Consider the following 21,959-nt stretch of genomic DNA (forward strand, 5'->3'; position numbering starts at 1 on the left):
GCCCCGGTGCCGCGGGTGCCCGCAGTGAGAGCACCTGGGTGGAAGCGTTTTTGCCTTATTCCGAGATAAGGGTGAACTGTACGGGATACAGCCAGCCGGGCCAGCTCTGGAAGAGTTTAAACTGAAGTCAGCTCTTCAAGGGCTTCCCTGTTCCTTCCGAAATGGCAGTTTTGGAGAGTGCTCCCGGGCTCAGAAGGGGCTCCCTGGCTGTGTCACAGAGTGGCACTGCCCGCTTTACGTTGGGCTTTTCAGAAGAAAAAGCTGACGGTGTCCCCAGGTCCTTTAATAAATGAACTGCGGGTTTCTGTTGCCGGGTTCAGGAACAGGTTCTGCCGGTGTGTGGCACAGAAAATGTAGTAACTCCTCCACGTCGTAGTGGAGTAGAAGGGCCAGTAGTATTTCAGGAATTGAAATATTGAGTATTTCAGGAATTGTTCCTCACTGTGAGGGTGGTCAGACACTGGACCAGGTTGCCCAGAGAAGCTGTGGATGCTCCTCCCTGGAAGTGTTCAAGGCCAGGCTGGATGAGGCTTTGAGCAACCTGGTCTAGTGGAAGGTGTCCCTGCTGATGGCAGGGGGGTTGGAACTAAATGATCTTTAAGGTCCCTTCCAATCCAAACCATTCTATGATTGTATGATTGTGAGACCTTTGGGGAAAGGCATGAGTAGCCACCTCATGCTGGACTGAATTGTACCGAGGTTGTGACTCCCGGGGCAGCTCAGCCTGTCACTGCAATGGGAAGGTCCTGCTGCCTTCTTACCTGCGTCTTCCTCCTCTGCTCCCACCTGCAAGCTCTAGTCTGCTTGCTTGTGTCACTGGAAGAGAAAATAGAAAGCGGGAGAAGGAGGAAAGCAGACTGTTCTGTGGTGTTCAGTCCTCAATTGCTGACTCCTGCACCCTTGCAGGACTTAGATCCCTTTCTTTAAAATGTGACCTTTAGAAATCCCTACTTTTGCTGCTTTGCTTGTCCTGTATTACTCTGTTAAGTAATTTGTGCCTTTAGATTGTAAAGCAATTGATTTGTGCTGAGGTGTTTTATAGAAGACTTGATTGAATCTTAAAAGGAGGGAACCTGATCAAAGCAGTAGTGTGTCATCAGGGTGCATAAGGACTTTTGAAAATGGCATTGCCTGTGCAGGCAAGACCATGAGGAAGAAAGATTAGAGTGATGGTGAAGCAGTGTGAATAACAAAACATTTATATTACAAACTTTTTGTAAAAAGGAAGCTGCTTCAGAAAAGAATGCTTTGTTAGATAGCTCTTGTCTTTCCAAGACTACAACAACAATGAAAATTGATGAACTAAGTTTTAGGCACTGTCTGGCACTTTGTTTGTGGATAATTCAAGGCCATAAACTGCTGCTTTTCAATGTTTCAGCAAACTTTTTTTTTTTAAGACTGTTTTTTCTGAAAACAGTGTATTAGTGCTACTCATGCTTCATGTAGCAGCTTATTGTCAGTATGTATCTTAACCCTGTTCTGCACAAAGAAGTTGTACTCATGTTGTGTGTACAAAGAGTATTGTACCTGTGCTCTGGTATGGTGCTGTTAAAAAAACCCTTTCCATCGTGATAGCCCGTTCTGTAAAGTGCAGTTTTAGACAGAATCTAAGCAGAAGTGTGAAAAAGTTGGCTCACATAAGATTCTTGTCAGTTAAATTGACAGTTTATGGGGACAGGGGAAACTATCTGTATTTAGGAGGCAGTAGTTCATATGGATAAAATTACAAAATTAACTATATACTGTGTCTCTGTGTGTGTATCTGTAAATAAAGTTATTTCCATAAGGAATTCTGTCTTTACATTTTATTACAAGTTTGAAATTTGTTCTAGATATAATAAGATTCTAGCTTAGCCATAGATATCTATTAATTTTGTAATGATTCATCATTTCTACAACTTTATTTTCTACGTTTGCTTACAATGAAAGCTGGTTTAGTCCTTTCTTCAGGAAGTATGTTATAAATGGGTCATTAACTTTGCCAAGGTGTGGTTTGCTTCTCCCCCCTTTTTTTTTTTTATCCCCACACTGGTATTTAGCAGTCTCTTGTTCCGTCAGGGTTGTGTATAGTTCCCTTCAGGATCAGGAAGTACAAGTAGAAGAAAAATACCTTAAACTAATCGAACGTATTCAGAGAAAACAAAATTAGAGAAGTTAGTTAGCATACATTGTTGGTATGAAATTTGTAAGATGGAGTTGAAAGCTTAGACAAAAATGGAGCACTATTCATACCTGACTTTATGGGTTTTATTTTTTTTTGGTGCATTCAGAATGCTTACTGGAGACAAATGAGGTGATTTTGAGAGCCTGTAAACCAGCATGGGTCAGTTATTTGGGTAGAGTAGCTGCAGGTTGAGGACAAAACAAAAAGCAGTTGGAATGTTGCAGGGACAAGTGCGCTGTATCTGGTACACTGATAGCCTGGAATAGAGTTTCTTTTTATCATGGGAGAAAGCTGACTTGTAGCTTTGATTACAGCAGTGAAGTTCAAGACACAACTGGATTATGCATTTGTATGTTCTGGTTTATTTTATAGGCAAGTAAGTTAAAGTATTTGTCATGGTTTTTAGCTGGAACAGAGCTGGGTTTCTTTTTAGTAGCTAGAAGAGCACTGCATTTTGTCCTTATCTCAACCTACGAGTCTCCTTATCCTTGCCCCCAATCTTCTCCCCTATCCCCTGGGGTGGGGGGGAAGTGGGTGAGTGGCTGTGTTGGCTGCTAGCCGAGGGCCAGCCCAGTGAAACTATCACAGTATTATAGAAAAAATATATTTGAGATTTTGGACAAGACTCTCAGCCATTCAGTTTATTAAAAAGAACTTTCTGTGTAATGGTAAGGATTATTTCCTTGGTAAGAGTTCTCGGAAAATATGAAGGTTAATGAAATCTTTGAGGCTAAAGATCTGTTCTTATTCCTTGTATACAGACCTAGGAAAAAAACTTAAGCAATAAATATACAGTATAAAAGTGACAGGAAAAAATGTGCCTGTATTCTATCCTAGATTCAGATATTACCAACCAATACATCTTGGTAGGAGCTGCAGAGTAATGAGTTGTTCTGCAGTTTGATAGAGAGTGTATCCAAAGGAGTCTCTACACCAGGCTAAGCAGACCTAGATCTTGTCGATAACTGTGGATTGTGTGTAACAGGATGTTGAATTGGAAGCAACCCAGAGGGCAAGTTTGAGGAATGATAATAGATTTTGGGAATTGCGTAAGCAGAAAAAGGGTCAGGAGAACTGAGTATCAGTTCTCTTGGTTATCAACACGAAGAAAATATACCAGTTGCATCCCTCTTGAAACATATGCTTTTTGCTTAAATCACTTTTAGACCAGTGTTTTTGTCAGTTTATTAGGTAAAGCAGAGTGTGTGGGTTTTAAGTTCTAATCTTTCAAAAGAAACTCGTGTTAGTATGAAAGGAGTCTGTTTAGGACATCTTTGTAAAATATGATCCTGAGAAGCTTGAAGTGTGACATTGTGTGCTATGCAGTGCTAGAATTGGTGAAACTGAAATGGAATGAAGGCTGGATGAGTGGGTGGGCTGCTCAGTTGGAAGAAACTGCTGAATTCTGAGGCTGTGGAAGCTGGGGGAAGAAATGAAGTATCTTGCAATAGTGTCACGCCAAAGGGCGTTGGACATAAGTGAATATATTGGTATTTATAAACACTGAAGAACTAGGTGTACTTTTTATTGTGTGTACACCTGCTGTTCTGAAACTTCTTACAGTTCTTTCACTTGGGAGTAATTACAAAATGTGTGCTGGATTTGCTCATTTGTAATTTAGGCTTCTGTTTTTATTACTTTTATTTTTTCATTTGGGAAAGAAGTTCAGCTATTTTAATAGACAGCAGTAGTCATCAGCTTAACCTGAAATTCTGTTCTCTGAGGAAAAAGAGAACAGAATAATTAGGCCTCTTTATTTCTGTGTTTATAAACATCAGGTTTTAAACAATTCCTCAAGTCTTCTGACTCTTAATTCATAACACTACTGTGAGATCGTTTGCATTACCCTGATGACCCAGCTCCTCAAAGTTGCAACTCCTAGTTCTAGTGATCTTTAGACTCTGTTGATCGTAACTAGATGCTGACTCTCTTGCTGTACCCTGTACAAGCTTTTTAAGTGACACTTACCCCAAAGTTGTCATAGCAGGAAAAGATAATGGATGCCTCATTTAAGATAACTTTCAATTCCTGAAAGGACTGGTATTTGTTAGGCTTATTTTGAAATTCTAGAGAAAGAGCAAGGGCATCTGAAGTTAGCATGTATTTTAAAATATGTCTATTTATGAATGTGTTGGTACAGCTGCATTTTCTTAGAGTAGCTTATACTTTTTGTATGTGCACAATTTATTAGTGGAAGAGTTTGGTAAAAGAAAAGAAACAAAGTTCACCAGCCTGTGGTCATTTGGACTGTTTTTTATGGAGCTGTTTAAAACGAGCAGAAATGAAAAATTCAGCTACATCTTTTTGAAACAGACAGGGACAGTTTCTGGTCAAGAATTTTGCAGAGGTATTTAGCAGTTTTGTGTGTGCGTGGGTTTTTTTAAATATTTTTTTTTCAATCCTTCCTTTTTAGGTCTCTAAACATATGAGTCTCAATGGGTGAATTATTTTTTAGTAACTGTGATTCTTCTAGCTGGTAAACTGTCTATCTCTGATTTTTTTTCAATCCTTCCTTTTTAGGTTTCTAAACATATGAGTCTAAATGGGTGAATTATTTTTTAGTAACCGATTCTTCTAGCTGGTAAACTGTCTATCTCTGTTTCTTCTTACAGAGTTAAAAACATCAATGTTTGATGACTTCAGGAAAGAGGAAGAATGGAAGGTATATTTTTGTTTAATTTTTGTAAGAATGTTAGAGTCACTTGAACAAGTAGCCTGTATCACTGAGTATGCAACAAATAAGCATAATTTAATGGCAGGCAGTTTTCACTTTTAAGTTGTTTTCTACCCAGGTAATGGGTTTTAGTTCTGTTAACTCTGATCTCTGTATAATACATAACGGAAAGTCTAAGGGCTAGTTTGGGACGAACAAATGGTTAGTTGCCTTGATTCTTTCAGGTTTTGAAAAAAAGAAATTAGAAACTGTTCCTGTTTATCTTTTCTGTTGAAAGACTTGTACTTTATTAATTTCAAAAGTTATACTGCTGTGTGATATGTCTGGAGCAGGATTCAGCAGTATGATACCTGTTAGAGCAGCTTGAGCTGTAGAACAATTATAGAATAAGAACAGATATGTTTAACCAGGCCACAGGGTAAAATAGGCAGGGATTAAAAAGACTTTTGTCAAAGTGAGTATTTTCTGGTAGGACTAGTGAGGACAAGCTACTTATTTAAGATGGAGCTCATCTTTTGAAATCCTGTATGTTTGAGATTAATTGCTATTTGAGATTAATTTCCTACTGCAAAGTTGCTATATGCAGGTGATGAAAAGATATAGAGTAACGAAATAGATTTCAGCTTCAAACTTACATGGCAAGTTGTTAAGGAAATGACACAGGTTTAGTATAGCTGATTAATTATCTAAATAACTTGTGTTTTTTTAATATATTTAGATAATTCTTTTAGATGATTACACTACTAAATTACTGTCACTGTGCTGCAAAATGACTGACCTACTGGCAGAGGGTATCACAGGTAAGCGTAATTATTTTTAATATAAAGATGACAATTCCTGACAAGAAAAGGGGAAAGAATAAATTCCATGGTACCCTTGCGAATTGTCTTAATTTGGTTGATGAAGTCAGTTTCTTAAATTAAACATCAAATGTTTCTGCCTAGAAGCTAAAATATTTTTTTTTAAAAAAATAAAATAAATAAATAAAACAACCCCAAAACTTTTTGCTGAAGATCACTGTATGTTAGGTTTTTTGTGTTTGTTATTGGCTTTATGCTTATTTTTTTTTGTTTTTGTTTGTTTGGCTTGTTTGAAGTTTTTTTGTTTGCTTTGTGGGGTTTCTTTATGGGTGTGTGTTTGCTAATGTCTGGGGTGTGGTAAATTTGAAAGCTATCTGTCACAATGATTTTAAGGATATTATTTGTCAATTGAAGTTAAAGGAAAACAAGAGCTCAGTAAAGAATCATGCTTATGTTAGTAAAACATACACCAATAAGTAAATTACTCTCTGCATTTTTTCCTAATGCGTTCCTTAAATAATTAATATCTGCTGCTTTGAATTTATGTTTGTGAAGAGTCAAGTTAGGATACAAGGGCAGAGAAACTTAAGTATTGAAGACAAAATGAGAACAGGAGGCAAAAATGGACAAACTGATGAGAGGTGTTTGCAAGCAAGTGGATGTGGTAGAGGCAAGAATTTAAATTTTAGTTCTATGTTGTGCAGATATATTTTAGCCTCTTCTCAAAACAAGAGAGCTTTCTGTAATCTAAAAACAAACAACCAACCCCCAAAAACCCCAAACAATAAAATCTTGAAACTAAATTATATCACTGATTACTTGAACTAGAAAAAACCTGTAAGCAACATTAACAATAATTAGGCTGTTGCTTTTCCAAACAACTTGGGAGTAGTTTCTGGTGCAGTGGAGTCTCTCACCTGCTGAAATGTCTCTCCTGTTCCTTGATGTTGGCCGCTATCAAAAGTGAATAATAATAGATGGATTGTGATAGATCTTAGTTATGCAGAATGCCAGTTTACATAAGACCTTGTTTTTCTATGGGTATTTTAAAAAAGTATTTTCTCTTTAGTAAATTTTATGGGCTTTTCTTCCCTACAACTTAAAGTATGTTTTTCCTGTCATGAAATACTCTTCATAGTTGCTTTTTATGATTTGACCTTTCTGTAATATTTGTTAGTGTATCATACTGACAAACTGTTTCTCATGCCTGTTTTTGAAATTGAAATGAATACACAAAATGTAAATGATCTAGTTTTTAATTAGCTTTAGCCTTAGATTTTTAGGAACACTTTTGTAAGAGAGCAGTGTTTAGACTTAGTTTAGCAAGACTTTTCTTATTCCAACAATTCAGTGTAACATGATTCTTCTGGAAGTATAATAGCAAAGCTGTATACATTTCAATTTTTGGACTGTATTTTTAATATAGTGAAAAGTACTGCTTATCTTTTGTGAGAAGCTTTCAGTTTAGCCTGTATCCTGTTCGTCAATAAGAAACCTTTTATTTTTAGTGAATATGCTACTGAAAAGAAGCTGTCTCTCCACATCCAGATGTCTGACATTACTTATCTTCCTTGTTCCTCCCCCTCAAAATTACTGAGTAACATGAATCTGTGTTCTCAAGCTAGTGTACTGCAACACTATATGATAATAACTTAATTAAGCAGAGAAAACCAAGAGCTGAGTGAAGCTGATTTGCTGAAAATGTGTAATTTGTGCCTGCAGTTATATGAAACAGAGTAAGTGCACAGGAAATAAGCAAACAAAGGACAGAAGAGGCTATAGTCCAAAATGCTGCCCTACATCATCCAGCACATTCTCCTTCAATGTGCTGAGAAAATAACAGTCTTACTGAGGCAGTTCTCTTGTGTTGCCATACCTTTCTGGGTGACAGAAAAACTCTGCTTATGTGGAGTAGCCAGGAAAAACTTAGTCCTACAAGTTTAGTTGATACTAGACTGAGGATTGAATAAGTTTTGTGGTAACTTGCTGTAATTAAAATAATAAATAAATTATCAAGGCTGTCTTGGCAGTGGATAGGTCCTTACCACTAATTTTGTGGACAACTTAATTGGTGTTTTATTTTTATCACCTCTATACTAAAATATGTACAGTGCATTCCTTACAGTTGCATAAAGTTCTTAATTATAAAAATGTAATATTTCTTACTTTATAGTGGTGGAGAACGTATATAAAAACCGTGAGCCTGTCCCACACATGAAAGCAATATATTTCATAACTCCCACCAAAAAGGTTAGTATTTCAAAGAAAGTGCAGCAAGATCTTTCAGACTAGAAAAATAATCTTATTTTAAAATACCTGTTTCCTGTGTACAACTACGCAGTGCTTAATTTTTGCATTTTGTGTGATGCTTGGTTTCCCATGTTGAAAAGGCAATACAGTGTCACCGTAGAGTACATTGCAGATATGTACCTTTTGATCAATGAAGGCACTGTTTTGTTGCTTAGATGTAAGTAAGCTCACTGAAAGAGATGTTTCAAATAATGGTGCAATACATTGAACAACAGAATTCAACGGAGTGGCTCTAAGATTACTCTCACTTCCTAAAAATTCTCAAGAGAATAAATCTCAGCACTGTTACAGGTGGAAAATCATGCAAGTATCCTGCTTTGTTTGCTTCCTAAGTGATCAAGGTGACCTTCTGTAATTGATTATTATTCTTGGTATGGAATTAAAATCTTCTACTTAAGTGCTTTCTTTTCTTATAAGTTGTTTTGCAGTATTCCTAAGCGGGACTGGGTAATTAAACCCCTCCAGGGCAGGAGGAAAGGAGAGAGAAGTTTTGTCTGGTTATGTGAGGAAAGGCAAAACACTATAACTTTGTGGTTTTTTTCTTTTTTTTCCTACCCCCATAAGTCTGTAGATGGACTTATTGATGACTTCATCACTAAATCATCCAGCAGATACAAAGCAGCATATGTGTATTTCACTGACTGTAAGTAAGCTTTTGTGTTGTAGTTTGATAACTTTGTATATGTAAACAAGTAAGCTTCTCACCTTCCTTTTCTGTAGTTTAGTACATGAAAATATTGAGTCTTGTCTCTTGAGAGAAGATTTGACACTCAAGTCATTAACCATATTTGGGTTGCCAGAATGTAGTCCCCATGCTGTGTGGCAATAGTAATTTTTTTCACAATTACCAAATGATGTTGATAGTTCCCCACTTCAGCTTTCAATTTAGGTAATTTAGTTTTATTTTTTAAAGTATTCTAGTCTTCTCCAACGTTGGAGAACGTGGAGAAAGACAATTCAAGTAAAACTGTATGTCATGTAGGCAAAATAGTACTCAAAAATTAAAATGCATGAGAACTTGCTGCAAGAACAATGTTTTCTAATTGATTATTTTAGGTAGTTCCTTCAGACTTATCAACCAGCTTTTTTCCCTCACCTGAAAGAAGGTTCCTACTTAGCCCTTGCATGCACAATATAAATTACAAGCCAGAGACAATTAGTGCAAATGGGGTTAATGCAACTGCATGTTCCTCTGCAGTCAGTCAGCGTGACTGAAATGGCGTGTAAAGAAGGGGAAACAAAAAGCCCAAAGATGCTGCTGGAGGCAGAGACTGGGTTTCTGTGGATGGTGCATATCTGCCACTGTTTGTTCTCAAAGCAGTTATCAAATTACTTTCAAAAACTCTTGGTTTCTTGTCCATTGTATGCTGATGCAGCAATTCTTGTTCTGGAAAAATACTGCTATCTTGCTGTATGTTCCTTTGTTGCAAGTGTGCGAGCTTTCAGTTTGAATACTTGCCAAAGCTTTTCATGTTGAGAGGAGTTAGCGAAATACCTCTGTCACTTTCCAATCTGTTTAGTATTCGTGTCATCCAAATATTCTTTAAATTCATTTTTTAGACTGAGATCCAGTGTAGCCTGTAAGTGTAGTGGAACACCTTTGAGATCTATTATTGAATTCCATATTTCTCTGTGTTTTGATGTTTTATATGTACCCATTACTTCTCCCTTTAACCTTTCTGTAGCTTGGGAAATGTTTTCTCTGTCATATGAGAAGAAATAGCAGAAATTTTTGCTTTGTTATCCTCCAATGCTGCAGACTGCTGATGAGTGTTCTACAACTTTGCCTGCCTAAAGCTGGTAAAAAATGACCAATGTTGCTTCTTGTAAAAGAGATCTCAAACACAAAATATTGATTATACATTTTCTTTCACTTCAGGAAGATTTGGAAACTCTTTTGTATGTTACTGTTAATTGGTTCTTAATTTGGAATTATCTGTTTGTTCTGAATACCGTAAGCTTATCAGTGAGTTAACAGCTGGAACATGCACAAATGATTTATACTTAGAATCTTTATTTTTTCTCCTAGTTTGTCCTGACAACCTCTTCAATAAAATTAAGTCCTCCTGTGCAAAATCAATAAGGAAATGCAAGGAAATAGACATTTCTTTCTTCCCATATGAGTCTCAGGTATGTTTATTTTTTTTTATCTCAACAGCAGGGAATAGTCTAAAAATTTGAAACCACAAATGGAAACCAATGAGTGATTTCCATGTGAAACCACACAGTGAGTATTGTGCTGAGAAATAATTTGTTGCTCGTGCACTTCTTCAGATACAGAAGACTGAAATGCACTCTGATATTCACTAATACAGTGAAGCCCCCAAACCCTGTCCCCTACTGGGAGTTGCAGAACTAACCATGAATGTTTCCCAGAAGTATTTCCTGTATTCTTCAAACCTTATGAACCTATCAAGGGTCAGAACTCTTTTGTATACAAAGTGGCAGGTGAATACAGGAGAGGTTGCTGCTATCCATGTCTTATTGTGGTGCAGTTTCCTAGTTTGAAGAACGCACTCCTTTTTATAATAAAGGTTTTTTAGTATTTAGATTGAGAAGCCATCAGAGAATAATTAGTGTTTATTTATTTTCCAGTGGTATTGATGTTCCCAAACTTTGTTTCAAACTGTTTTTGGGAGTTCTGCTAAAGCTGCTCCTAAGAAGAAGTTTTGTAGTTACTCTACCAAATAAGGCATATGAAAATTTTTTTGTCCTGAATCTCTGAAGGTCTTACCATGAATGTAGAAAATGGAATTACTTTTCTAAAGTTGAAAATAAGCAGCACTTAGTCTCTTCTTGGTTTTAGTTTAGTTTTGTGTTACAGTATTTTGGGTTGTGAGAACATTTTGAGTCCTTAGCAAAGGAACAGAGGAAGTTAACTGGTTTTCCTAATTTAAAATCCCTGGGTCTGCTTTCTGTGGTGATAAGAGTAAATAATCAGACTGAACTCTGGGCAAAGTCCAAGCAATGATCTACTGGAATGAAACAAACTTCTTTATGTGGATGGATGTTCTTCTTTGGCTCTGTAGCTACAGAGTCCATCTGAAGCTGAAGAAAATCCATTTATTGACAATGGGATTGTTTCTATATTTGCATTCCACTTACTAAACTGTTGAAAAAGTTTTTTTTTTCTGTGTATTACTAAACATTTTAATCTAAGTGTAATGCATTTAAATAATTTCAATTCTTGGAGGTAAAGTCTTCATATAATAAACAGATACAATATGTAAAATTTTATTTTAAACAAATTTAACTCGATACCTTCCATGGTCATTCTGGTATTGCATTGTATGGCTCTGTATTAGACACTGGATGATATTTAGTTCTGCTTGTCTCGGGTCCCTCTATCTGTATAGGCAGTAAACAATTTGAAAAACATAGTAATTTACATAGGGTAGGAGAGTAATAGAGGAAAAGAATGTGAGAACGAGAAGCAGATGAGTGCAACAGGACAGAGAAAGAGGACTGAAGTGTGGGTTGCTTTTTTATTTTAAAGTATATTACGCAGGACTTTTTATTACAGCATGTAGTTATAAAGCATTAGCAATTCTTTGACCAGATATTTTAGAAATACACAATTTAAGCCATTTGTTTTCTTGATTGTGCTTTACATAGGTATTTACTCTCAACGTCCCCGATGCATTCTACCGCTGTTACAGTCCAGCTCTGGAAAAGACAAGGGATAGAGATGCTGTGATGCAAGTAATGGCTGAACAGATCGTTACCTTGTGTGCCACGCTGGATGAGAATCCAGGAGTACGGTATAAAAGGTGACGCAAAAATAGTGCTGTATAGTGTAGTTGCTTTCACTTCTAGGACATACCACAGTGTTTGGCAGTAGCTTGAGGCTGCAGCATAGTTTCTTTTATCATGGATTAACTGTTTTTTAATCTACAGCTCTGAAATATGGAATGATAGGAATTTGTGAAGCGTAGGCAGAGCAGTGAATTATTTTTCTATGTGTATTCATATAATGGTACTTACTATACTGTGTTTTGTTATAAGCTGCTTGTTTCATGTTTGGTCAGTAGGATGACACTCTAATATGCTGCATTCTGATGAACCACATGTATAATCCTGTAACAGAACTACTACTGTTGGTAGTTTTGCAGCTTCACTTGGCATCAAGGAATTAATAAATTGCTGAGGCATATGGGATCAGGATTTCTCTGTAGTGCAGATGTTGAGGAGAATCTCTTTTGAGCTTTGATATAGAGTTGTAATAGTTTTTAGCTGGGACAGAGCTGGTTTTCTTTTTAGTAGCTAGAATAGCACTGTGTTTTGGTTCCAGCATGGGATTTATTATGAATACATAAGTAGAGAGTATCTTTGAAGTCAAAGTAGGTATCTGAAATTATGCTCAAGAATTGTGTTCTGTGATGTAACATGAAAAGAAATAATTGCTTGATTGTTTTTTCTTTTTTCTTTCTCTTTTTCTTTTTTTCTTTCTTGTTTCCCACCTCTGAGTGAGACTTTTAGGTGCTGGGCCATATGCCAGCTAATGCCAGTCTTTTGGCTGAAGCTGTTTATTGTGTGAAACACCTGAAGCATTCAAAAAATGCCATTATAATGTAAGAGTGAAAATATATTGGAAATACTTAGAATAGAGTTCAGAAACTCCTCATGAAACCAGAGGGTCAGTCTAGGGAGTTCTTTCTGTTTTAAAGGTAGCATTTTAATCTTTTGATTAAAAAAAATATTTTTGCATGTTTCTTTTTTTTTCAGTGGACCATCTGATAGAGCCAGCAAACTTGCACAGCTTGTCGAAAAGAATCTTGAAAACTACTACAAAACTGATGAGAAAAGCCAAATAAAGGTAGAAAGTGAACTAAAATATTTGTTTCTTTTTTTTTTTTTGGTAAGTCTGGGGAAAAAAATATTTGGAATATGTTTTGACAATAGATTCTACAAAACCAGATTTATTTATTAATAAAGGTAACTAGTTGCCATTTAGTTGTTTTGGTGTATGAAAGTAACTTAGAGGTAGTAACTGATACAATAAATGTGTATGTAAGCAAGCACAATTTGTGTGATCAAACTAATTGTACGGGAAAAATTTCCCATGTGATAATGTAGGGGATGATACAAACCTGAAGAAAAGTAGAGAACTTCTATTTTAACATCACCTTCCATAGGGCTGTGTGTAGAAGGGACTTCACTGCAGGATTGAAATATCTCCTTTAAGGGATTTATTGTCTGCAGAGATACAGCTTTTAATATAAATAGTTTTGATCTGCCCTACAGATCAGGGCAGGTTAGGGCAGCTGCCTATGTACAGAAGTATGGGGTAAACCATTCTGACGTGGTGACATTCTATTCTGCTACAGAAATAAATGTACACGATGCTGCCACCACTCAGCTAAACCCCAAAGTGAAACTTCCAGTTGAATGTTTTGAGATTTTCCTGTATTGCAGCACAGTACAAACTACTCTGAAATATAAACAATACACTTGTTTGTGAAAAGTCAGTGGGAGGCCTTTTTTTGTGTGTGGTGTTTTGTTGTTTTTGGGTTTTTTTACACTTTTTGTCCATTGGGTGAGCTTACTGAATGCTTTGCAGTGGGTAAGAGCGTTACCTTTAGTATCTAAACCACTGTGTTCTGGTTATCACTTGAATGTTTCTATAAATGTTGATAAACACTTGGACCATACTTTTTAGTTTTTTTCAGTTATTTTTCAAAAAATGTCTGCAGTGCTGTAACTTAGTGTAAATAGATTTAACATGCATTAACTTTATACTGTATGTTTTAACTTTACATTCATTTGATGGATTTCTAGGCTAAAACCCACTCCCAACTAATCATAATTGATCGTTGCTTTGACCCAGTATCAACTGTACTTCATGAACTCACCTTCCAGGCAATGGTGTATGATCTGCTACCAATTGAAAATGATACTTACAAGCAAGTATTTTTTTTTTTTTTTTTAAATCTAAACACTTTTATCCTTGATAATGGAATCTATGGAATTGTTTAGCTGAATTGCACCATAGCAATGTTAACTGCTTACATTAAGTAAGCATTGCTTCACTTTAATTTATTAGTCTTTCCTCTTGGATTTGTAACTTCCTCACTTCAGTTGAGATTAGGTAGGATCTAATTAGCATTTTTGCTAAGTTTTGAGTCTAACAAATGGCATTTTTTAAAAAAATTGATAACTTTGTACTAGACTTGAAGCAAAACCTTGGTAGTGCACATTCAGATTCTCTGCTTTTTCTTTTATATTTTGGCCTAACTGGCCAAACAAGACCAGTAATAGGATACTGAGAAAAAGCTTAGTTATTTCTCAGGAATGCTTACTTTTTTAGCTCCAGTAATTTAATTTGTATAGTTGTTAAAATGTACATGTTTCTACCCTAAATGCACACTTAGATAAACCATGTTGAGTTTATAAGCATTATTTTAATCACTATCTGGATTAGTGTGACATTGTTTTGCCTAAGGTACATACTTTGCTGTTAGATTGTTCTGACAAGAAAGATTTTGGTAAGACTTTGCTTTCTGTTGACCCACTGCAGCAAGTGAGACCTAGCTGCCTGATTGTTTAGTTAAGCAAAGGGGAATGTGTATCTTCTCTGTCAGAAACACTGAGTGAATGTTTACATAGAAAACGTAGAATTCTATGGATCTGAAACTTTCTAGATATGAAAATGTCACAGAATGTTTTCAAGGTAGGCATGATTTGTCTTTCACTATTAATCTTGTAATTTTTTTTTTTTTATATTTTTCTGCTTTCTGGACATATACACTGTGTGAGTTTCTGTAAATGTGAAAATGTTATGTAGTGGGATTGCTGTCTTGCCTGATGTTTATTTCTCTTTGTAGAAAAGTAATAGCTGGTCTGTAATGCTGTGAAGCATGTTTTTTGTATGTGTGAAGTAATTTGTTCTACTTGGTCTACTTTGGGTGAATATGGCTTCATTTTCCTTCAGACTTACAAAATGTCTTCTAGCAGATCTGGAAAGCTGCACTTTGCTGTTCAGTGTTAGTTACTTTGCACACAATTTGCATTTCAAGGCGAAAGGAAGTTGACATTGCAAGCTGAAGAGAAATTGAAGTGCATGTAAATGTATGATTGAAACTGTTACTGTTGGTTTAAAAGAATGTACAGAAGCTGTTGCCTCATAGAATAATTCTAAACTTCATCTGCTTCTTCTGTGTTCAAAGATGTAATCTGTAAAATTCTTATGTAAATTATGTTGTGTCAAGCAGTAGTTTCGCTTGTAAGTTAAAATCTGTTTGTTACTTTTATTACCATGTATGTTGATTAAACCATAACAATTAATACAACGAGTTATGAGAATGGGAGGCTGCAACAAATGAAATAACTGTCTGAATTTTTCTCTTGGAAGATACAAAACAGAAGGATCTGCTGGGAAGGAACGGGAGGCAATTCTGGAGGAAGATGATGAACTCTGGGTGAAGATTCGGCACAAGCATATTGCAGATGTAATAGAGTATGTGAATAGATAACAAACGAGTTAAAAATGCAAGTTATAAAAGTTTCTTTGAGAGAGAATGTGTTTGAGCTGTTGAAGTAGGAATACAGGCAGTAGTGAAGGTGGCTTGCAATATAGACTGCATCCTATTAAATAATTGAAGCCAGGAAAAAAACATACTTTCAAAAATAGAGTATGTACAGAGGTATGCAATTTTACTAATATTGATCACAATTCTTGAGGAAAATGGAAATAAAACTATTTCCTGGGAAGTATCGTCAGATCTTTTAAATCTGAAGGGAATATTTTGCATAAAGTACTAGCAAGTTTTTGCATCAAATGACATTATGCAGATATCATAAACAGAATGTTTAACTTCAGTATTCTTTGTCAAAAAACATTCTCTTCTCCGAAGGAGTTCTGTACTTAAAGCTTTTACTTTCATTCAGAAGTTCTTGTTGCACAGTTCTTTTAAGATTTTAAGTAAAGATCTCAAGAAAAGATTCAAGAACTGTGGTGCTGTTGCAGTACATTATTTTCCCTTGTTTTTTTTCAGGGAAATACCAAAGCTTTTCAAAGAAGTTTCATCAAAAAGAAAAGCAACAGAAGGAAAAGTAAGTTGTTTAAATTAATGTATTGGGTTTTTTCCTAGTAATTTAATTATTTCCACCTGATCAGATCTATGTAGTTCATGCATCTATTACAGAAATTGAGGCTTATTTCAATGGCAATTTTTTGGGGGGGGGGAGGGAAACAAAAAGCAAGGCTGTGACAGGAAGGGAAATAAGGAAGTCAAATATTGAGGAGGGAAATTTTAAACTTGTATCATTTCTTCACAGTTATCGATATCTGCTCTGGCCCAGTTAATGAAAAAGATGCCGCACTATCGTAAAGAGATAAGTCGGGTAAGGGGGCTTCTGTAACTACAACCTCACAATAAATAATTCTGTACGCTATCACCTTCTGTGTTTTATTATGTCATTTTCCTGTTAAGTGTGCTATATTACTTTTATCTAAATTAATATGTTCACCTACTGTAAAATTTGAGAAGAAAACTTGTTTCCAGATATTTCATTTTAGCATGTAAAAAAACACTTAAGTTTTGTGCACTTTAAGAATTGAAGATAGCGTGGCAGTTTAATGGTTTAAAAGGTACCGCGGGGGCTAATCTCGAAGTAAGGGGTGAAACACAGGAAATGCATGGTAATACTGAAGGATAGATGAAGGATTGACTCATAATCAGTAAAAATGATTGCTTGATATGCTTAAAAAAAAAAAAAAAGACAAGTTATGGCAGCTTGTGATTTTTTATTTTTTTTTAATTTTGAATCTTCTAGCAAGTTGTCCATCTGAATTTAGCAGAAGATTGCATGAAGAAGTTCAAATCTAACATAGAAAGGCTCTGTAAAACTGAACAGGTATGGTTTAAAAAAAAACACAAACCAAACTACAACTTACAACAAATGTGACTTTTTTGTTTGCAGGCAATAGGTGCTTCTTTTTAACTGATAGAAGTAGTGTCTTTTGCCTTTTTTTGTGATCACTTTTTGAGGTAGTAGTATTAAAGCTAAGTGAGATATACAAGGCTCTTACCCCTCCAATAAAGGAGGTGTTTTTAGAGCTCTGGTATTTATCTTTGAATCTGTCTGATTTGTATAAGGATTTTCTTTGTGTTTTCTTTGTTGAAAACTCCTCTGAAGTTGCCTGTGTTCTGCAGAAGGAAGCCCTTTAAATGTCTGGGAAAAGCACCTGTTAGTGAGGCATTACATTGTACTACTAATCTCAAGTTAAAACATAAAAATTTATATTTATATGAATTCTAGATAGCAAACAATTTTAAAGTTTAAGAGTGTTATGTAGTGTTGTTATCAATGCTGTAACTATTGAAATAATTGTCAAAGACTTTCCATACTTAGTTTAAATTGATGCAGCTTGATTGTTTCCTGAAATCTACTCTTTCATAAAAATGCACTTCAGAACACACAAAACAATGTTTTTGGTTTTGTTGGTTTTTTTGTTTATTATTGCTCACTAAAACCACTTCTTTTTTTATTAATTTAGGACTTGGCCCTTGGAACTGATGCAGAAGGTCAAAAAGTAAAAGACTCGATGAGAGTCCTCCTTCCAGTTCTGCTCAACAAAAGTCATGAGAGCTGTGACAAAATTAGGGCTATTCTCCTCTATATCTTTAGCACAAATGGTACGATAAGCTGCCCTGTTTGGTTTTTGCTGGTACGGTATTTTTAGTGTGTGCAACAGTTTAAATTTGCTCCTTGTCATATAGTGTTGAAGCTGTTCAAGGGGGAGTTCCGTGTCCATTGCAAACTGAAAATGAAGTAAATAGGGAAGAATTTGTAGTAGAGGTGGATGAAATTGACAGAATGTGGGTCTGAGAAATCTAAAACAATACTGAGTTTTGACCTAAAAAACAGAGCATTAAACAAAATTTTATCAAAAATATAGTGTTATGTAACACTTGGAGTAGACTAGCCAAACAAAAAGAAATCCTGGACTAAAAAACAGCCCAGAGTGTGTAAGACAAAATCGGTCCTACAGTCACATAGTAATTAAGTTGTTTGTTTTCCTTATATCGAAGGAACTACCCAGGAGAACTTGGACAAGCTGATCCAGAATGTACAAATAGAAAGTGATAGTGATATGATAAGAAATTGGAAATACCTTGATGTTCCTGTTCTCTCTTCAGTAAGAATGTATTTATTTTGTAATTTCCTACCACTCAAACACTTGTCTACAGCTCTCTCAGCAACTCTTACCAGTATTATCCAGGTCTTTTTTTTTTTTTTTTTTTTTTTTTGTAATCAGGCAATTACTAGGAATTCTTATTTTTATGATGTGTCTTAAGTGGTATATCCTTTAAACAATTAACATGGATAATTTTGCGTAAGATACCTATAATGTTCCCTCTAAAATTATCAGATGGTGGCTTGAACTAGTTGGTTTTGGAAAGTGCTGACTTACTCAGTTCCTTGTCTCTGAAATTGCTATTTCTAGTGTATCCTGAATTCTAAAGGTGTTAATTGTTATTCTTTGATATTATTATTTCTTAATTATTTATTTAAAATTTCCTACTGATAGCACCCCACCTGCTACTAACTGAGAATAAGTTTCAAAAAACCAAATGCATGGTATAATACAGCCATGTTCTGAAAATCTTTACAGCCTGCCACTCAGCAACATAAACACCCAAGAAGGGATCGTTCTTCAGAAGAAACTTTTCAGCTTTCTAGGTGGACGCCTGTTATCAAAGATGTTATGGAGGTAAACTTAACCAAATAGTTAATTCATGGCTGCAGTCCAGATATTTATTCAAGTGGGCAGTTATAGCCAATCTTTTGAAACTCCATAGTATCTTGAGTTACTTTTGTTAAATACGTCTGAGCAAAGTGATCACTTCTAGTCTGTCTGTAACATAGAACATTAGACTGCTGTGTGTTAGCCATGCTTCTTAGTGGAGATTGTTTTAAAGGTGAAGCAAACGAAAGTGAAAACAAAAAATCTTTTTGAACAGCTTGTCCTGTGATTGGCAGTGTTTAGTGTAATTTAAAGACCTGGATTTTTTTTTTTTTCCCCTCAGTGAGTCTTAAACTGTAATTCAAATCTAAACTGGAAAATGTCACTTGCCCAAAGTATAGTTGCTTTGTTCTTGAAGCTCTTCTGAAGCATCAGTTAGTGACTGGTGTCAGACAGAATAAAGAACTCACTGGACCTTTAGTGTGACCCACTGCTGTCATCCATAGATTCTTGGTGACTTTCCCACATTAATTTGTCTCTTCAGGGGACTCTGATTTCTCTGATGTACTGCTATAGAGAAATAAAAAATGCTAGGGTAGTTGTGGATTAAAAGCTGCTAGTGAAATCTGAACAGTTAAATCAATGCTATGTTTATACAGAAAGCATATGTACTCTCAATTCCTTGTGATATACAAAAGCCTTGCAATAATTTTTAGCAATTACGTGGTCTAGCATTTTGTTACATAGGAGTGTTGTTCGTGAGATGTTGCTTGTGATTGGCTGTTCTAGGAAATCGTGTGTGTTGGCGTTGAATTCCTGTTAGATGTTCTTACTGGAAGTTGAAACTTGATGAACTTTAGGTCTACATGGCTGTTTAAAGTGTGTCTTTGTCTTGCTCTTCAGGATGCTATAGAAAACAAACTAGATTCAAAGGACTGGCCTTATTGCTCCCAGTGTCCTCCTACCTGGAATGGTTCAGGAGTAGTAAGGTAGGTGGTTTAATATCTTGAAACATAATTTACCTGTTTCTCAGTATTTTTGTCATGTATGTTCTAAAATGTAATAGAAGTGCACTTACTAAGAGGTACAGTAATTTATATAAAGTAATGTTAATGTGTAAACCCTATATTTTTATTTAATCTGAAACATACTGAACTTGGCTAGTTTAATAACTCTTCTTAGCCATATATAGTTTTTTATTTGGAGTGTCTTTCTTTTGCTTTAAAGTTATTTCTAACTTTTCCATATTCCCAGAATGAGAAGTTCAAACCATTGAGGTTTTTTAGTGTGAAGTAGCTACAGGGATGGATTATCAGTATACTGTGATTTAGGCAAAAAAAAAGTTTTCATTCCTTCTGAAAGTTATTCCTGCTCTGGTAGTGGTGATGTTGTTCTTGAAGTTAATAACTTCAGCAAGTTAAATTCAATTTCTGTAGGTTCTCTCATTAGGGAATATAGGCCTGTTAGATATTTGAGTTGTCAGGGGATGGTTTGTAGAAGTCCAGAAAAGCTGGAGGTCTTGAAATGAATTCTCTGCTAACGAATGTGAAATGGTGTGTTCCCTGTAGTTGCATATTTACTAAGTAGCACTGAGAGGTAATTTTAGAAATTGTTTTTAACTTACTAACTTGTACTATCCCTTCTTTCCCCCGTTTTAATCCCACTAGCTCTTGAACCTCATAACCAATACCTGCCAATTGGACAGCTTTATCACTTTTGGTAGTTTTATTTGAATGGTGAGACAGAATAGAGATAAGGATGTTTCTGTCACAGGAATGCTTATTGTGCTGAGATGATGGAATTCATTGGGAGGGAAACATTATACATATCCTAAATGTGGAGGACACACCTGAATTGCTATTAATACCTTAATAAAAGACAAAAGGTAGAGTTATGCAGCCTTAGGAAACTAAGTTTTGTTGCTTCCACTGCCAACCAAACTGTTGGTGTGTCCTTATGTTCCTGGATATGCACTACAGTGGTCAGTGCAAGGAAACACTAGGACTGTATGTTGTAACCGGGTCTCTGTCTAAGAAGCTGGTGAAATTTGGGAATCTTTTAGGCTCCCTAGCAAAAAGAGGTCAGGACTGCAGGTGACTTAATCTGATCTGAAATTGCTATATGTGTATTGACAGTATATTTTGAGAGTTTTATTTTTGTTTGTTTGTTTCTAGCTATCTGAATATTATTTGATAACAGCCAAATATTTTTTTTTTTAGAGATTCTGTTCATGTTTGGAGACTGAAGAACCTAAGACTGTAGCTTTTTCAAATTAATTGCTCATGAAAAATGCCACTGGATTTGTTAGCATGCAGAATTAAGCTGCTTGGTAGAAGTCCTTTGTATGTGAAGTGTGTGTGCAACAAGGTTTTTGCTTTGTATTTATTTTCCTCTTTGTGATAGCGAAATAGTTTGAGTAATGTGCTAACTAATTTTTGTTAAAACTATTTTAATTAACAGTTTTCTAAATTCTTTGGCTGAGATTACGATCAAACTGTGAACTGCGTGACAGAAATTGTTACTGCTTGTTAAGTGTATAATTTTTAGCAATATTAATCAGTAAAGCTATGTAAATGTCATCTTATGGAATCTTTTACAGTGCGCGCCAGAAACCCAAAGCTAGTTATCAAGATGAGCGAAAGAGTAGTGCAAGACTGATTATATTTGTGATTGGAGGAATTACATATTCTGAGATGCGCAGTGCTTATGAAGTTTCTCAAGCCTACAAGTCCTGTGAAGTTGTTATTGGTAAGCTTGTCTTGGGAAAAGGGTGGTGTGCAGGGGTTTACTGCATGTATTTCTGGAAAACGTAAGGATCTTTTTTCTTACGTTCCCTGAGTTGGTTCAGTAAACTAATACTATAGCCACTGTATTTCTTAGAACTATGCACTTAGAAGTGCCTTTTCAGTTTATCTAGATTGCTTAATGTTTGGGGTTTTGGGGCAACAAGATACTAAGGAGAGTAAATAGTTATGCTCTACAAAGAATCATCATGAATTACGTCAGAGAAATATATTACTAAAGTAGCCTGATATATGGCAAAAAGGATTTAAATAGACCTACATTTCTTTGCATTACAGTTTCCTCACAAACTTTGCATCTGCCTGTGCTTTACCTTCAGCTATGCTTACTACTCATTGCTTTTGGAAGTAGTAGGAAAGCTGGCAGAGTAGTGCAAAATTACTCACTTTGGGAGGAAGCGAAGACAAGTGTGCTTTTTTTTCTAACAAAACCTCAAACAAGCAAAAACAACAAACACCCTCCCCCGGCCCCCCAAAAAAACCCCAACCAACCAAAACAACCCACCCAAACCCTAAAAAA

General features: G+C 35.7%; 1 protein-coding gene across 1 annotated transcript; it reads left to right on the forward strand.

Annotated features, from left to right (window-relative positions):
- Positions 1 to 385: 385 nt before the first annotated feature.
- On the forward strand, positions 386 to 21,386 carry STXBP3 (syntaxin binding protein 3; the record flags this gene model as incomplete). The annotated part of the gene is made up of 18 exons (XM_010162819.2): positions 386 to 419; positions 4,777 to 4,826; positions 5,557 to 5,638; positions 7,812 to 7,888; positions 8,513 to 8,591; positions 9,978 to 10,078; positions 11,564 to 11,718; positions 12,674 to 12,764; positions 13,727 to 13,851; positions 15,300 to 15,404; positions 15,943 to 16,000; positions 16,226 to 16,291; positions 16,724 to 16,804; positions 17,448 to 17,586; positions 17,983 to 18,089; positions 18,567 to 18,665; positions 19,542 to 19,627; positions 21,238 to 21,386. Coding segments are annotated over exons 2-18 (1,636 nt in total), but the record flags the coding sequence as incomplete, so codon positions are not given.
- Between the last annotated feature and the right edge of the window lie 573 nt (positions 21,387 to 21,959).

This window comes from Antrostomus carolinensis, unplaced genomic scaffold (assembly GCF_000700745.2).
Source record: "Antrostomus carolinensis isolate BGI_N321 unplaced genomic scaffold, ASM70074v2 scaffold28972, whole genome shotgun sequence".
Taxonomy (NCBI): Eukaryota; Metazoa; Chordata; class Aves; order Caprimulgiformes; family Caprimulgidae; genus Antrostomus; species Antrostomus carolinensis.